At 36.5% G+C, this 17,654-nt stretch overlaps 1 protein-coding gene across 1 annotated transcript in view; it reads left to right on the forward strand.

Annotated features, from left to right (window-relative positions):
• The window catches only part of LAMA3 (laminin subunit alpha 3), a 573,745-nt gene that overhangs the window by 132,233 nt on the left and 423,858 nt on the right, over window positions 1–17,654 (forward strand). Inside the window, exon 11 of the mRNA XM_053714980.1 lies at window positions 16,841–16,909. Within this exon, the coding sequence (XP_053570955.1) occupies window positions 16,841–16,909 (69 nt within the window). The remainder of the gene's footprint in view (window positions 1–16,840; window positions 16,910–17,654) is intronic.

Genomic DNA, 17,654 nt, shown 5'->3' on the forward strand with positions numbered 1-17,654 from the left:
CAATCCCTGGCATTTAAGTAATGTTGCGATCAGATCTTGTAAGTAAATAAAAACTAAAGCAATCCTGCAAGCGAAAAAGAAAAGAAGAATCTTACAGTGTGGTAAAAAATTGCTGAAAGTCCAAGATAAGGTTAATTAGACAGCCGGTTGACAATATGGTCAATCTTAACTCTGTATAAGAACAAGTCAGCCTACACCAACTGTCACATTTGCAATGCAGAATACTGTTGTACATGTAGGAAACCGCATATAGAGTCCTTGAAAGCCAAACAATTCTGTAGATTTTTTTATTTCGGTAACCATTTAACTGCTCTGCTTTGCTAAATACGACATTTTTCAAACTGGTAGATGTAAAGCATAGGAGCCGGCCCATTTTTGGTTCAGAACCTGTGTTATGCTTGCTTATTGGTGGCTAAATGTCAGCCACCAATAAGCAAGCGCTATCCATGATGCTAAACCTAAAATGGTCCGGCTCCTATGGTTTACATTCCTGCTTTTTAAATAAAGATAGCAAGAGAACGAAGAAAAATTGATAATAGGAGTAAATTAGAAAGCTGCTTAAAATTGCATGCTCTATCTGAATCATGAAAGAAATAATTTGGGTTTAGTATCCCTTTAGCAACGTGACATTTTGTTATATTTTTTTAAATGTTTAATTGCATGATAATACTTTTCTAAGTGTAATGTCTCTTTAATAGTGTTCAGAAGTCTTTATAGTACACACAAATCCTTTTTTACAGAGTTAAAGAGTGCTTTAAAAGTTTAGTGTTTCTTGTACTAATTTACTAAAAACTTGTTATTTTCTTAGATTTATTTATGTTGGATCAGTCAAATAGTAGAGTAAGTGTATTTACTAAGTTCATAAGCCTGTTTCATTACACTATTTGAGCCACGTTCCTGGTGTACGTAATGTTGTTCCAAAAATGCAAAGTAGTTACGCTACATAAGAACTTTAAATATTAGTTCCTTTTTCACCCTAATGGAAAGTAATTGCATGACATCTAAGTAGGTGCTGCAGACATTAAAGCATTGGTGAAATTGAATCAACCAGTATCTCTGGTGTGATTGAGATATAGAAGAATCTGACAGAATATTCTGTAGCAAGTCGTGTAAATATTTCATTCATAATGGTTGTGCATACTGCTGACATTCAAAAGGATCCAACAAGACTTAATTAAGGAGTCTTACACTGACACCAAAGGTAGAACAGTTCAAATTGTAGGTAATGTCATTAATGTATCAGGTGTTTAACTAACAAATACACAGTATTCAGTCCTGAATCTAGGGCTTGGTTTTGCCCCTTCCTGCAAATTCAACTTGTTTAAAACGCTAATTGATGTGAATGGTCTAGTGAGAAATTTAACTTTAAAAAGGCATTTATTTGAGTCTAACGATAACGCACAGGATGCGAGGTCATGTAACAATATAAATAAAAATGAGCATATGATAAGACAATCTGAACTCAGGTTTGATGAGATATGTAGTATACAAGATCTTGACGATTTACTGACAAAAAAATGAATATGTTGAACTTATAGATTCTATTTCCAACACACAACCTTTAACACAAAACAATGGCTAATAAATCTCGATTCTACCCAGTACAGAGTAGAGGTGGTGTATTGGAAATGTTCCATAAGAGTATTGAGCGTGAACTAACAGAGTTACACAAAAGAGATAATTCTAATGAACATAATCTCACAAAAAGTCAAAAGGAAGCTATAGACCAGCTTAAACATAATGACAATATTGTAATCAGAAAATCTGACAAAAGATGGAGTACAGTGGTCTTTCTAAGGGACAATTACCTGTATATACTAGAAGCACTCCATCAATTAAATGACAGCGATACCAATTCTTTGATCCCCAGAAACCCTACACCAATTATACAGGATCAGATCAGGTCCCTGGTCGACGAAGGAAAAGAAAGGGGTTATATAGATAATAAAACAGCAGAAATTCTTTGTGTACAGTATCCTAAGACACCATTATTCCATCATTTCCCCAAGGTTCATAAACCCCTTGATAACATAAGAGGTAGACATCGATTTGGAGCTTGAACCACTATCAGAATGGGTTGATAGTATTTTGCAACCTATGGTTGCCCAGCTGTGGAGCTATCTTAGAGATACTACCCATCTACTCAGGGGTTTTCATTGGGAAGATGGCAATAGCTGGGTAACCATATATGTTGTTTCTCTTTACTCTTCAATCCCCCATTCTTGGGGGCTACGTGCATTCAATAGTTCTTGGCCACAGCTACTGACTTTGAACAGATAACTTTTTTCGCTAATGTCATCCAATATCTACTGGAGCATATTTGTTTTGAATTTGAGGGTAGGTTCTATCTCCAAAAGTGTGGGACAGCCTTGGGTGCAACATTTGCCCCTTCCTACGCCAACCTATTTTTAGGTTGGTGAGAGGCATCCCACATTTTTGGAGATATAAACCAATTCAGATCCTCGGTGGTCTTCTATAGAAGATTTATAGATGACCTTATTTTGGTCTGGAGGGGTCTCATGCTGAAGCAGTTTCTTTCCTTGAATATCTCAATTCTAACAAAATGGGTATTAAATTTATAATGGTGTGGCACAAAAGCACTGTAAATTACCTTGATATTACTTTGATGACGGATAAAGCTCCGAATAAAATTGAAGACCAACAGGACGTTAATAGCCAAAAACAACCTGCTGCACACTTCAAGTAATCATCCAAATGTTTTTCCAGAGCTATAGCAAAAGCACAATTCATTTAAATGAAAGGAAACTGCTCTAGGGGTAATGATTACAGGGATGAGTTCAATAGGCTGGGTGAACAACTACTCCAAATGGGTTATGGTACGAGAACTATTATAAATCCATGAAAAAAGTTGAACTTATTCCTAGAGAGCAATCCTGAGATATTCCCGAGATTACCTTTGTAACCAGCCACAGTGACCAATATCCACAAATATGTGGTATTATCAAGAAGCATCTTCCAATTTTGCTAGCCGATAATAAACGTAAAGGGACAGTCAAGTCCCCCCAAAAATGTCATGATTCAGATAGAGCATGTAATTTTAAACAACGTTCTAATTTACTTTTATCACCAGTTTTGCTTTGTTCTCTTGGCATTCTTAATTGAAAGTTAAACCTTGGAGTTTCATATGCAAATTTCTTAGACCTTGAAGGCCGCCTCTAATCTAAAAGCATTTTGACAGTTTTTCACCACTAGAGGGCATTAGTTCATGTGTTTCATATAGATAACATTGAGCTCATGCACGTGAAGTTACCCTGGAGTGAGCACTGATTTTCTCAAATGCAAGTCTGTCAAAAGAACTGAAATAAGGGGGCAGTTTGCAGAGGCTTAGATACAAAGTAATCACAGAGGTAAAAAGTGTATTATTTTAACTGTGTTGGTTATGCAAAACTGGGGAATGGAAAATAAAGGGATTATTTATCTTTTTAAACAACAAAAATTCTGGTGTTGACTGTCCATTTAACGATATTGTAGACAAAGGGTGTAGATTGTCTTACAGGCGGAGTGTTACTTTAGGGAACATTTTATCTCTGACTGTGCTACCTAAAGGAGGCACAGCTAGCAGTTGGTTGATACATAAGAGTAGTGTGGGTAAGTGTGGTAGCTCTAGGTGCAAAGCCTGTGATTATATTCAACCTTCTACCCATTTAGAGTCTTATGTCACTGGGGATAGGTATGAAACCTCCCATTGCATTAACTGCAGTATGGGCTATGTGGTTTATCTTATCTCATGTGTACTTTCAATATGTGGGCCTCACTACCAGGGAAGTGAGGTCCCGTATACATGAACACATGAGTAATATTAATTGTAAAAAAGAGTGCTCAGCATTGGCCAAACGTTTTATCCACCAACATAATCAATCGGTGGAGACGCTGAGGTGGCAGGCGATTGAACATGTATATCGCCCAAAGAGGGGAGGAGATAGAATAAAGGAGCTTAACCATAGAGAAACTTTCTGGATCTTTAAAATAGGTACCAGATACTAAAAACGGCTTCAATTCTGATTATGACATCATGAACCATTGGGAACATTAAACCAAAGGATAGAATTATTCAATGGAAGACTTATGTTCTCATATTTATCATATAACTAAATTAAAGTAAATAAATATAAATTACTCATTCATATTAGCAGGAGCCTCTCTCTAATAGATCATTAGTGAGGTTTGTACATAGTGCTCTAATTTATTTAATTGTTCTATAGTAGGGTAACTATACACATATATTAGTATAAACTCTCAGTACTGATTCCTCATTTCATTTCTACTATTTGTGTTTTGCCTTGCTTTGCCAGTCTGTATATATAGTATATGTTTGTACATGAATTCAATAGCGTCTTTGGTTTATTTAATAATGGGGCTGCTTTATTAAGGTACTCATGTACATCCTTATAGCCTATGTGATGTCTATCGCTTTGAGAACTACATATAAAAAAAACTACAACAAAAATGTGGAAGAAAAGATTGTGATTAATCGACCAAAAAGTATTCTATCTTAGCTATATAGTGGGCTTTGACTCTGCTCTTTTTGCTCATCTATGTATTAGCTTATTACTTTATCAATCTATATATATAATACAAATATCACATATCATCTATTTTCAATTTCTACCTCAATTTTTGGTGTTTGTTTATTTCTGTTACTGAAATAACTACGATCTGATTATGGACGTTCAAGATTTAATATCCGTATAGCTTCCACCCGATGCCGGATTTCTAAAACATTAATAGGTTACTATGGTAACCCGACCATACACTACACTCGATCGAATATACAGCACCGCGTACAAGTGCGGTGCTGTATATTTTACCCGTCACTCGCTGTTAGAATAAAATCAAACACCTAACGCATGCACGATATCTATCTCTCAACGGCAACTCCCCCACCGCAATAACTAATGTATTAACCCCTAATCCGCCAACCCCATACTACAAAGTATCTATCAAAGTTATTAACCCCTAAACCGCCATCCCCACAACGCAAACTAGCTATTAAATCTATTAACCCCAATCCGCAATACCCCTACAATGCAAACTATCTATTAAATCTATTAACTCCTAATCCACAATACCCTCACAACACAAACTATCTATTTAAACTATTAACCTAATAAATCTATTGACCCCTAAACAGCCAAACCCCACAACGCAAATAATTAATCACTAAGCCCCCTAACCTAACACCCCCTAAATTAACCCCATTACATTAATTACATAAATTAAAATAATCTTAAATTACAATTAAAATAAAAAAGCTAACATTATTTAAAAAAAAAAAACTAAGTTTAAATTAAGATAAAATTATAGAAAATAAAAAAGTCTAACATTACATAAAATAATAAACAAAATTATCAAAAATAAAAAAATTAAACCTAATCCCTATAAAAATAAAAAAAGCCCCCACAAAATAAAAACACCCCTAATCTAATATTAAACTACCAATAGCCCTTAAAATGGCATTTTCTAGGACATTGCCTTAAGTTAAACAGCTCTTTTACCTTTAAATAAACTAAGTTCCCCCTAACAGTAACCCCCCCCCCCACCAAACCCCCCAAAATAAAAAAACTAACACTAAAAAATCCTAAACTACCCTTTGCCCCTAAAGGGGCATTTGTATGGGCATTGCCCTTAAAAGGGTATTCAGCTCTTTTTCAGCACCCAAATCCCTAATCAAAAAAATAAAACAAACCCAAAAATAAAAAAAGCCTAACTCTAACCCCCAGATAGGTGCTCACGGTTTCTGAAGTCCGGCGGTGAAGTCTTCTTCCAAGCGGTGTGCGGGCATTGGAAATCGGGTATAATTTAAAGATTAGCGGCTTTCTATACTTTGTATGGGACACTATAATGTTTTCGGCAGCCGGAGTCCAGTTGCCGAAATTGAGTTATAACGGGCCGTTGGAAGCAGTCGATAAACGATTTTGCTTCTAACAGCATATTTATCGGTTTGGGAGTGCACGCAAATGGAATTACGGCTCAATGGAAATGAGCCCATAGTTTTTGTCAAACTCCAATCGTTACTGTCATGACTAATGTTGCCGTGTATGTTTCTATGCACAACAGGTGTAATTAATATAGCATGGACCAGGTATTTTAAGTGTGTGCATATAAATAGACCTATTAGCACATACTTGGCTTACTGTGAGTATAGGGCAATCCTGAAACATGTGCTGTACTATCATCTCCTTGTTTTTAACTTTTTTGTATGCTGTTTGCCTACGTGGGTAAACCTTTTAACTTAATAAAGTGGTATTGATTGAGCCATCCTGGAGTTCTCTCTTTTTATTCAAACAGATAACCATACTTAGACTTAGAGTAATTATTGACTGGGAGGGCTGTGTTATACATTTTGTTTTTCTTTCTGAGTGTTAATTGCTTAGTTAATTGAACATCTCAGTTGAAAAATTGTGAGCCAGATTACAAGTGGCATGCTATTTAGCGATTTCACCGAAACACCACAAGAAGTAAACTGTTAACACTTTCTAATAACAATATCAAAAAAGTAAAAGTACATATATCCCTAAAGTCTAGAAAACACCTTCTCCAGGTAAATCAATATGCCCATAAACATGAAATGTAAAACAAGTAAAAGTCTGCCCAAGACCTGAGGCTAGTTCCGTTATAAGCCCACAAGGTATCCGGGAGAGCACTTTAACTGGTGATTTGATGATTCAACACAAATATTGATATGAGCTATGCACGCTAAACACACATACTTCTGGTAAGATTCCCCCACCTGGCTTCAAAGATAGTACCTGAACTCCGTGTAGACTTTCTGCAGCAATCGCCCTTCATCCCAGTGAACCGCAGCTCCGGTGCGGAATTAAACACTAGAAGGGCTCTGGATCCGCTGTATGCTTAAACAAGCGTGGTTTCAGGCACGGCGTCTGACGTCATCAAGGGGGCGTGTTGCTCCAGAGGTGTGTGCGTGTGCTCCAATCAGCTCAGTCATCCAGTGCACCGTCTTCAGCTCTCTCCGGACAGCAGGGTAAAACTGTCAGCGTGTATATGGAGTAGGGGCTGCCGAGACTGCTTTTAAATACCAGGCTCCAGGTAGCCTTTGAAGAAACATCCAAGAAAAGAGGTAAAGAGTCTCTTGGTAGTACTAAAAAAACTTAAAGCTTTATTAGCAAAAAAACTATCCTTTTTTGCTAATAAAGCTTCAAGTTTTTTACTCCTACCAAGAGACTCTTTACTTCTTTTCTTGGATTAATAAAAATATATATTTTTTAAATTGCAATAAAAAGTTATAAGGGTTTAAAGATATGAGGTCTCAGGTGTTAAAAAAAAAGGACTGCAAAGGGCTTTAAAGGGGCAGTCTACACCTTAGCCATTTTAAAGTCTTACTTTAGATTGAGCTGCAAATATCCTCCTGCACCCTTTCTATATCATGCAGCAGTAACAGTAAAACAGTTATTTTAAAATGACTATTGTTTCTGTCACTTGAAATGGCTGCCAAGCTCTGCTCACTGAAGACATCACAATCTGGTCTGCATATTAAAGGCTTCACTAATTACAAAAGACTCACTAATTGGAATCAACAGACTGTCGAAGCTATTCAGCAGAGTGCATAGATACAGCCCAGATTGTGATGTCATCAGTGGGCTGAGCTTTGCCGTCATTTCAAAGGGATTACAAACAATAGTCATTTTAAAATTACTTTTTTTTACTATTACTGCTGCTGCATGATATAGAAAGGGCACAGGAGGATATTAGCATCTTAATTTAAAGTAAGACTTTAAGATTACTAAGGTGTAGACTGTCCCTTTAACATAGAGATACATACATATACATGTCTAAATATGTATATGTATGTGTAACATGTCTAAATATGTATATGTATGCACATATATATGTATTTATATGTGTGTACATATGTATTTATATGTGTATGTATATATATATATATATATATATATATATATATATATATATATATATAGATACAGACATATTTACACCTAGAAACACATAAATACATATGTAAACATATATAGACATATTTATAAATGCATTGGAGCCCTTTGCAGTCACGTGGCTAAAAACATGTAAAATCATATTTATGCAATATTCATATTTAATAAAGTTTAATATGTATTTACTGTAAATATTTCACATTTCAATGTTCTTCACATAGGGGAATATGTTCTATATATTTTTAAATATATATTTCTGTATATATCTATACCTATATATAATATTTTATATATATATATATATATATATATATATATATATATATATATATATATATATACTATATATGTGTGTGTGTATGTATGTATAGATATATATTTTACCAAAAAAACATCAGATATATATATATAAATAACTATTTATGAATTAATAGGACATATTATGCTATGAAAAGAAAATTGTAATGTGAAATAATAATATTTAATGTCGGGTTAGCGTATCTGTGCGCATGTAAGGGTGTGCCACTTTTCACGATCCATTGAAGTCATTGGGGAAATACATTAAGCAGTTACACTATTCCAAGTTCGTCTTTTTGTGCAAGTAGGGTTAGCCCGTGAGTGAAAGCATTTTACTTTCAACTTGTAATATTCGCGCTACACAAGACGAGCAAAAAGCCAAAGTCTAGCAGAGTTAACGCAAACTACTGCCCCCTTGTAATCTAGCCCATGTATATGTACAGTATGTATGTATATTATAGCCCTTTGCAGTCAAACACTTATGTCATATACCATATTAATTTTAACCCTTATAACTTTTTTTTTAAATTAATATTTATGTGTCTTATTAGATACTGTATGTTTGAGTGTAAACTTATTTTTTTATGTATTTATGTTGTGTTTGGTGCAACTTTGTATTCAGCCCTAACCCTTTACACAAGGTCTTCAGTTGCACTAACCCGACAAGTGCAAATTTAGCTTGTGTAATATGCGCAAGTTAATGCAGGAGCGATATTTCAATATTGTGTGCGCTAATGTTAGCACATCACTTGTAATCTAGCCCTGTGTTGGTAAATAATGTTAAGTCACCAGACATAGGGGTTTTCTAACAATCCTTTAAAAAGTTTGTCTAGTTATTTTTGTACAGAATTCACCATTAAATTCTTTGGGGATTTTTGTAGATACATTGAGCTGGGTGATACAGAGATGGGATAGATCATAGAACACTAGTGAGAGTTGGATGTTCAGAAAATTTGAATAATATATAATGAAAGGACTGATGATTTATTGGAAGAGCCCTGATCATTGTTTTGATATGCAGATATCATGTACAGTCATGTGAAAAAGAAAGTACACCCAATTGAATTCTATGGCTTTATGTATAAGGAAAACATAAAAATCATCTGGTCCATGGCAGGTCTTAAAATTAGGTAAATACAACCTCAGTTGAACAACAACACATTTTAAACTGTGTCATGATTTACAAAAATAAAGCCAAAATGGAGACGCCATGTGTGAAAAACTAAGTGCACCTTATGATTCAATAGCTTGTAGAACCCCATTTTAGTAGCAATAACTTGCAGTAATAATTTTCTGCATGACTTCACCAGTCTCTCACATCATTGTGGAGGAATTTTGGCCCACTCTTCATTACAACGTTGCCTCAGTTCATTGAGGTTTGCGAGCATTCGTTTATGCACAGCTCTCTTAAGATCCTGCCACAGCATTTCAATAGGGTTGAGGTCTGGAATTTAAACTGGCCATTGCAATACCTTGAATCTTTTCTTTTTGAGTTATAGGTTTGTGCTTGGGATCATTGTCCTGTTGCATAACCCAATTTCGGCCAAGCTTTATCTGTTGGACAGATGGCGTCACATTTGACTCTAGAATACTTTGTTATACAGAGAAGTTCATGATCAACTCAATGACTGCAAGGTGCCCAAGTCACATGGCTGCAAAACAAGCCCAAATCATAACCCCTTCACCATCATGCTTGACAGTTGGTATGAGGTGTTTGTGCTGATATGCTGTGTTTGGTTTTCACCAAATGTGGTGCTGTGCGTTATGGCCAAACATCTCCACTTTGGTCTCGTCTGTCCAAAGGACATAGTTCCAGAAGTCTTTGGTTTGTTCAGAGGCAACTTTCCAAACCCAAACCGTGCTTCCATGTTCTTTTTAGAGAGAAGAGGCTTTCTCCTGGCAACTCTTCCATACAAACCATCCTATACTATAAAAGGCCAAGTGTGTTTGTCCGAAGCTGTCATGCGCAGTAGAGACAGCACGAGGACAAACACACCTGGCCTTAGATTCCCTATCTGATCTGCCGACTGCCGCGAGAAGAAGTGGGCATGGCCGAGCGTGCACGGGGGCGTGGCCGACTGTGAAGGGACGTGGTCTAACGGGGAGGTCTGTGAAGGGGCGGGGCCTATTGCAAAGGTCCGTGAAGGGGGCGGGGCCGTGAAAGGCATGGAGAGAGCTCAAACAGCTCAAAAGAGAGGTGAGAGAGATCAAGAGGGGAGAAAGAGACAGGGGGAGAGAGAGAGAGAGGGGGGGAGAGAGAGAGAGGGGGAGATGGAGAGGGAGAGAGAGAGGGGAGAGAGAAAGAGGGGAGATGTGGAGAGAGAGAGACAGAGAGGGGAGAGAAAGAGGGGAGAGAGAAAAATAGAGGGGGGAGATAGAGAGAGAGGGGAGAGAGAGAGGGGGAGAGAGAGAGGAGAGAGAGAGACAGAGGGGGAGATAGAGAGAGAGGGGAGAGAGAGACGGGTGAGAGAGAGGGGAGAGAGAGAGAGGAGAGAGAGAGGGGAGAGAGAGATAGAGGAGAGAGAGGGGAGAGAGAGATAGAGGAGAGAGAGAGGGGAGAGAGAGAGAGGAGAGAGAGAGAGAGAGAGAGAGAGAGAGAGAGGGGAGAGGGAGTGAGAGAGAGAGGGGAGAGAGAGGGGAGAGAGAGGAGAGAGAGAGAGAGAGAGAGAGAGGAGAGAGAGAGAGAGAGAGGAGAGAGAGGCGGGAGAGAGAGAGGGGAGAGAGAGAGGGGAGAGAGAGAGGGGGGAGTGAGAGAGGGGATACGTAAAACGTAAGATACGTAAAACCATAGCATTCAAAGAGGGTGTACTTTCTTTGTCACATGACTGTAATTATCCACTTGTAATACCAGATTGTGTTTTGCACTTTACTTGTAATCTAGCCAAATAGGATCCTAAAAGTTATCATTTAAGTCACATGGCTAATATTCTCTTTCATGATCAACTCTCAATTTTGAAAATAGTATCTTAAAAAAAGTTGCTGCGTTACAAATATTGTCTATGCATATTTTTATATTTTCTTATATATTCTTCCCAGTATGTAAACTAGTCCACAGTAGACTTACAGGGGCCGATTTATCAAAGCTTCAACTGATAATGCGCTGGAAGTCTGCATCAAATTTGACACAAATTTGATCCGCCTTAGTTAACAAATGTGTGACGTAATATACGCTCCCGCAATATCAATCCGACGCAGATCGATGCTTGTGGTATTCGAGTGGAATGCTGATCATCCGCCATCACATTCAACTCCATTTGATCTTCTTGCCATGTAATCAAACATTCAACAGGTACACTCACGTCAATTCTGACGCAGCGTACCTTTTGTTCAAACCACCACCCTTGAGACCGCGAATGCCATAGAAATCAATGGGAGTCTGAAAACACAGAAAGGTTATGTCCAATGCTGCAAGAGAATGAAGCATATTAGATAATAAAAGTAAATTAGAAAATGTATTAAAATTGTATACTCTTTCTAAATCAAACAATATTATTGCTCCAGATTTGGTGCAAAGTATTGCTTCAATTTTGGTGCACTAGTAAATATATAAATAAAAATGTAATGAGAGACAAAGATGTAACATAATCCATAAGTAGTAATGTATTTATTTAAAGCAAGGGGACAATATTATTGCTCCAAATTTGGTGCAAAGTATTACTCCAAATTTGGTGCAAAGTATTGCTCCAAATTTGGTGCACTAGTAGATATAGAGATAACAATGAAATAAATTCATAACATAATATAGCTAACTTCCTCTTCTTTTTTTTGGATAAATCTATTTTCACCATGTTTAAGGCATGTAATAACAGTCCGACTCTCCACTTTGCACCAAATTTGACGCAACACTTTTCGCACCAAATTTGACGCAATACTCAAAAACTACCCACAAACTAGTTAAATTTTCCACCACTTTTGATTGGGAAATGCATAATCACATGATTTATGACATCAGCCAATCAGATTTAAATATACATTTTCTACTATCACTAACGAATCAAAGTGCTCTATACGTGTGTCATTGATCACTCATCAGAACTTATAAGTGCCATTTGTTACATTGTGTATTATACTTTAAAAGTATGTGTATGTTAAATTAGTATTAAAGTTAAACATTGATGATGACATTAGGACACACAGTGTAATATTTTAAACAATGATTTCAAAATTTGAATGATGTTTGATTCAATATAATCTTAAAATGATAGCTCAAAGTGATGAATCCGACACAGCAGAAATTAAAATCACCTCTTTACTATCATGCTATTTTCTGTGTTTTTCTTCTTTCTCTTGAATTTCCTTTTCATTAAGAAATGTCATCTTATATGCCAACCCATTTTTTTTCCACCTGTGTAGGGGTGGTGTTTAAAACTAGACTGCCATAAGGAGGGGTTACACAGGTGCAGAGAGAAAACTTGCCCAGCTCTTAAGGTGACACTGAACCCAAATTTTTTCTTTTGTGATTCAGATAGAGCATGCAGTTTTAAGCAACTTTTTAATTTACTCCTATTATCAAATTTTCTTCGTTCTCTTGCTATCTTTATTCGAAAAAGAAGGCATTTAAGCTTTTTTTTATGTTCAGGACTCTGGACAGCACTTTTTTATTGGTGGATGAATTTATCCACCAATCAGCAAGGACAACCCAGGTTGTTCACCAAAAATGGGCCGGCATCTAAACTTACATTCTTGCATTTCAAATAAAGATAGCAAGAGAATTAAGAAAATTTGATAATAGGAGTAAATTAGAAAGATGCTTAAAATGTCATGCTCTATCTGAATCACGAAAGAAAAAAATTGGGTTCAGTGTCCCATTAAAATCGATTGATTGCAAATAAATACATACGATACCCTGATTACATGTTATTTTCACAATTATTCCTGCTCAAAATAATAATAAATTTACACTACATAAAGTGGTATAAATAAACACAGAGATATGAAAGACAGCATTGTTTAGAACAAAAAAAGGAATTTAGGGACATGTAAATATGTTTGCAAAAGATTTCTGACATAACACACACACACACACACACACACACATATATATATATATATATATACATACAAGTATGTGCAAAGATATATGTACAAATCTAGCATTAATAATCATTTAAAAAAACAAAAAAACATGAGATAGGCATAGCATGATTTCTAGAAATACATAGAAAAAAACTTTCTATGAGATATTGTTTGTTCAGGTATAAATCTAGCTATTTCTTGGATATTAACAGATGAAAAATAAAAGATTAGCTTTAGAGAAATGTGCTTGTTTATGGACAGGAATGAAATGGTATAAGTAAAGTTGGAAAAAACAGAATATCCGCGACATCGATGGCTCTTATTTATCAACAGTCTGATGCTCATCGCTCAGTACTTGACGTGCGTGTTTTTGACAAGCTTTTTAATAAATAAGGCCGTCGTATGTAGATTCACAGCGGCTATGTCTGGCAAACGTATTGACTCCATCGAATGCGTCGAGATTGACGCAATGATAAATAGGACCCAAAGACTGCAGTACCTTAGTTATTAGAAAGCATAAAATATTTTTTGTTTTGTTTAGTTAGCAGAAATTGTAGTGGAATTATGTTGTAGTCACACTGTTTATTAAACATGGATAGCCATACTATCCTTTCCTAAGTCAGCACTGATTTCTGTGACTAAGAATTTCATTGCCACCTGTAATAAAGGAAACTAAAATAAGATGTTAAATATTGATATATCTGGTGACACTGTTTGATCTTAGGGAGGAGATAAGTTGCTTTGTATTATTGCGTGTCTGAGTATCTGCTTGAACATAACCTTTGCCACAGGATACGCAGTGTTGACAACAACAGAAACTAGACTTCATGGACTATAAACCTTGGTTTACAGAATGAAAAAAGGGTAAAATACAAATTACACCAAATTCAGTTTTGCTTCTTTGAACATTGAAAAAATAAACAATGACTTGATTATATGCAAGTTCCCTTCTTATATCACATTAAACTTAAAGGAAAAAAGAGAATTAAAAGTAAATATATCTTCTCTTTAAAGTCTCATAAAGAAGTAGTAAATGAGACATTGTGATCAATTTATCAAAATGCGAGCGGACATGATCTGATGTAGCGTATCATGTCCACCCCCTGCATGCTTGTGCAATGTCGCCCCCTGCAGATTCTCGGCCAATCATGGCTAGCAGGGGGTGTCAATCAGCCCAATCGTATAGGATTGAGCGGATTGAAGACCGCAGCCTCAGAGGCAGCGGACAAATTATGGAGCAGCGGTCTTTAGACCGCTGATTTATAACTACTGTTACCGGCGAGCCTAAAGGCTTGCGTGAAAACAGGGGCATCAAGCTCCATTCAGAGCTTGATAATTCGGCCCCATTAAGTTATGTGAGCAATGCTTATCTGACAGTAGACACAAACTGTTGATGCACATGGTTAGGGTCACTGCCATACTTTGTTATCCAATCTTCAAAATGCAAACTCCACAGCACCAATCTTTATAAAAGCATCTTTTATTCCAAAATTCATGCTTTAAAAAAATATTGCAACGTTACGGACATCTTGGTCTTATTCATGCATATGAACGTGTGGTGATGAGTTTGTATTTTGAAGAATGCTTATCTTACAAAGACTCAAGCCTTATCCATTTTCTTATATATATTACAACCTGCTCAAGTTTAAATGGACAATAAATGCCTTTAAAATTTTATATAAAATGTTGTTATGTGTATTAAAACAACTTTTAAGTTTTATTTCAATATTTATTTTGCTCCTTTTTGTGTATTTTAGCTCTGAAAATAGTGGATTTTATAATCAATTGAACTGTAAATGCACACTGTTGATTTCTAAGTCTAACTCTGCTACATGGCTTTCCCTAGTTGGCCTTAGTGGATAACAACTGCAAAACAATGCACTTTATACAAACATAATGACAGTGACTTGCCTTTTCTTCTGCATACTCCTATAAGGCAAGATGCGGGTGGAGTTTTTCTTTTTTTTTTCCTTTCTTTTTATAAATAATTTTTATTGAGGTTGTATATGTATCGTACAGCTTATGCAATGCAAAATGAGTACACAGTATAAAGACATAGAGTTGCACTCAGAAATACAAAAACTTTGCGAGAGGAGGCTGAAAAGTACCTCATCTCTTAAAACCTCGTTTTAAAGAGGTCACCTTTTGTTTACATATTTTCTTTCTCTGGGTCTTCTGACTGTTCCACAATAAACAATGAAGGCGTGACCTTTGAGATAACAGTTTAGTCTACTAAGGCACCTCGTCAGTACAGTGTTATGGACTCTAGTGGAGGGAGATGTAAAGTCTCCCCTCTGCTTAAATATATTGATACAGTGAGGCTATCTGGTTTCCTCCGTACCTGGCTCGTCTGGGGGGGGGGGGAGGCTTAAGGGTCGCATACCAGGAATCATCTAGGGTCTGGTACTGCATGGGGAGTAGGGGGTTAGGGGGTCTCATCTGTTGGCTACTATTCTAATCTGATTGGTCAGTCTGACTATGGACTTTTACGGGTCCAAAGCGATTCCCACGGTTCCCATATAAGGCAGTAGTCATTCAGTTGTCTGCGTTCTCTAAAGAGATAGTTTTCCATATTTTTAATATGGTTTACACAGTCCACTACTCCCTGCCATCTGGGGGGTTGGCTCTTTTTCCAGTTTCTAGCGATAAGCAATTTAGGGGAGGTGAGAATACACAGGAGTAAGCTTTGTTTGGTTTTGGGGAGTCTGTCTATTCCTAAGTGTAATATTGCAAGGGCCGAAGTTAGAGCTTCCAATAAGTCTAGATCGTTACAGGTCTTTTCCACTTTGCGCCAGTAGCTTTCCAGTTTTGGACACGTCCACCAGACATGGAGGGGGGTCCCCAGCTCTCTGCATTCTCTCCAGCACATTGTTGAGTGATCACGGAAGATTTTCTGCAATTTTGTTGGCACCAAGTGCCACCTTGTGATTATTTTGAAATACAACTAGTAGAGAGTAATGCAATGAGTAGCTTTTTTCGTTAGGCTAATTGCCCTGTTCCATGTTTCTGGTGTGTATGTCAGTTGTAGGTCTCTCTCCCAGGTCTCCATGTATTTGTATTTTGGGGGGGATCAGTTCCTCAATTAAGCACTTATAGTGTACTGAAAGGGGTTTGTATAGTTGGAGGTTCGTCTCCCATCGTGATTCCCAGGGAGTAGGGTCTCGTAGTGTATCTTCTAAGAAGCCCCAGGACTTCATCAAGGTCCGTAGTCTCAATAGATCAAATTGAAACCTGGTGGTCAGCGTGGGTAGTGTCATCATATCTGTGTGTGGTCGTAACTGTTTGGAGTTTTGATTTTGAAAAACAATTCCATCAAACAAGATGTTAAATTGTTTAAAAAAATTGACTGGTATTTTATACTATAGCAACAAGGCAAAATTAATATCTTATAATTACCAGGTGATTTACTGTAACTTTAGTTATGTTTATATCTATCTAAAACAAGTATAAAACTATACATCAACAGAAAAATAGTTATCATATATGCTCATGTTTTAGATATCAGGTAAAATAACTGAACTAGGAATTAATTATTAATTGCTCTCTCTTGTACAGTGTGTTTCAGCACCATTAAAATGTATTTTCATTTGTTTAAGGAATTCCATTTTATCCTCTTCCAACATCATCTCCAACATCTGAAGGACCTGCTGCTGGAGACATAGTAGGCAAGTTGTTTTACTTGTAAAAAATGTTATTCCACTTTCAAGATTGTTTATTCACTGTGGTTCATAATTGTCAACAGATTTGTAGTGATACAACCATTTTTATGTTTTTGCCCTGGCCTCAAACACAATAATTTCTTACAACTCTTGGTGATATAACCTCATATTTGGGAGTGCCCTCAGAGTTTTGTTTATGTTTTTATGTTTAAACCAGTTGTCTTGTGCGGTATGGTGTTTTGCGCACCTGTTATAATCCTCATATGTGATTAACATTAGTAAGAATATTTGTGGAGATGTTTTAAATGGGGGTTACTATAGAATTTACTAATTGTACATGCAAAGTAATATTGCAAACTCAATTGAAAATTATGCAGCACTTATCTTATGTTGCATGAGTCACCAGGTACACCTAAAAAGTATAGACTTGCAAATTGCTTGGTCCAATAATGCACAATAATACAGTGCGGGGAAAAAAAGATTTGATACCCTGCTAATTTTGTACGTTTGCCCACTGACAAAGAAATGATCAGTCTATAATTTTAATGGTAGGTTTATTTGAACAGTGAGAGACAGAATAACAACAAAAAAATCCAGAAAGACGCATTTCAAAAAAGTTATTAATTGATTTGCATTTTAATGAGTGAAATAGTTATTTGATCCCATATCAATCAGCAAGATTTCTGGCTCCCAGGTATCTTTTATACAGGTAATGAGCTGAGATTAGGAGCACTCTCTTAAAGGAAGTGCT

Source organism: Bombina bombina, chromosome 5 (assembly GCF_027579735.1).
Source record: "Bombina bombina isolate aBomBom1 chromosome 5, aBomBom1.pri, whole genome shotgun sequence".
In the NCBI taxonomy this organism is placed as follows: domain Eukaryota; kingdom Metazoa; phylum Chordata; class Amphibia; order Anura; family Bombinatoridae; genus Bombina; species Bombina bombina.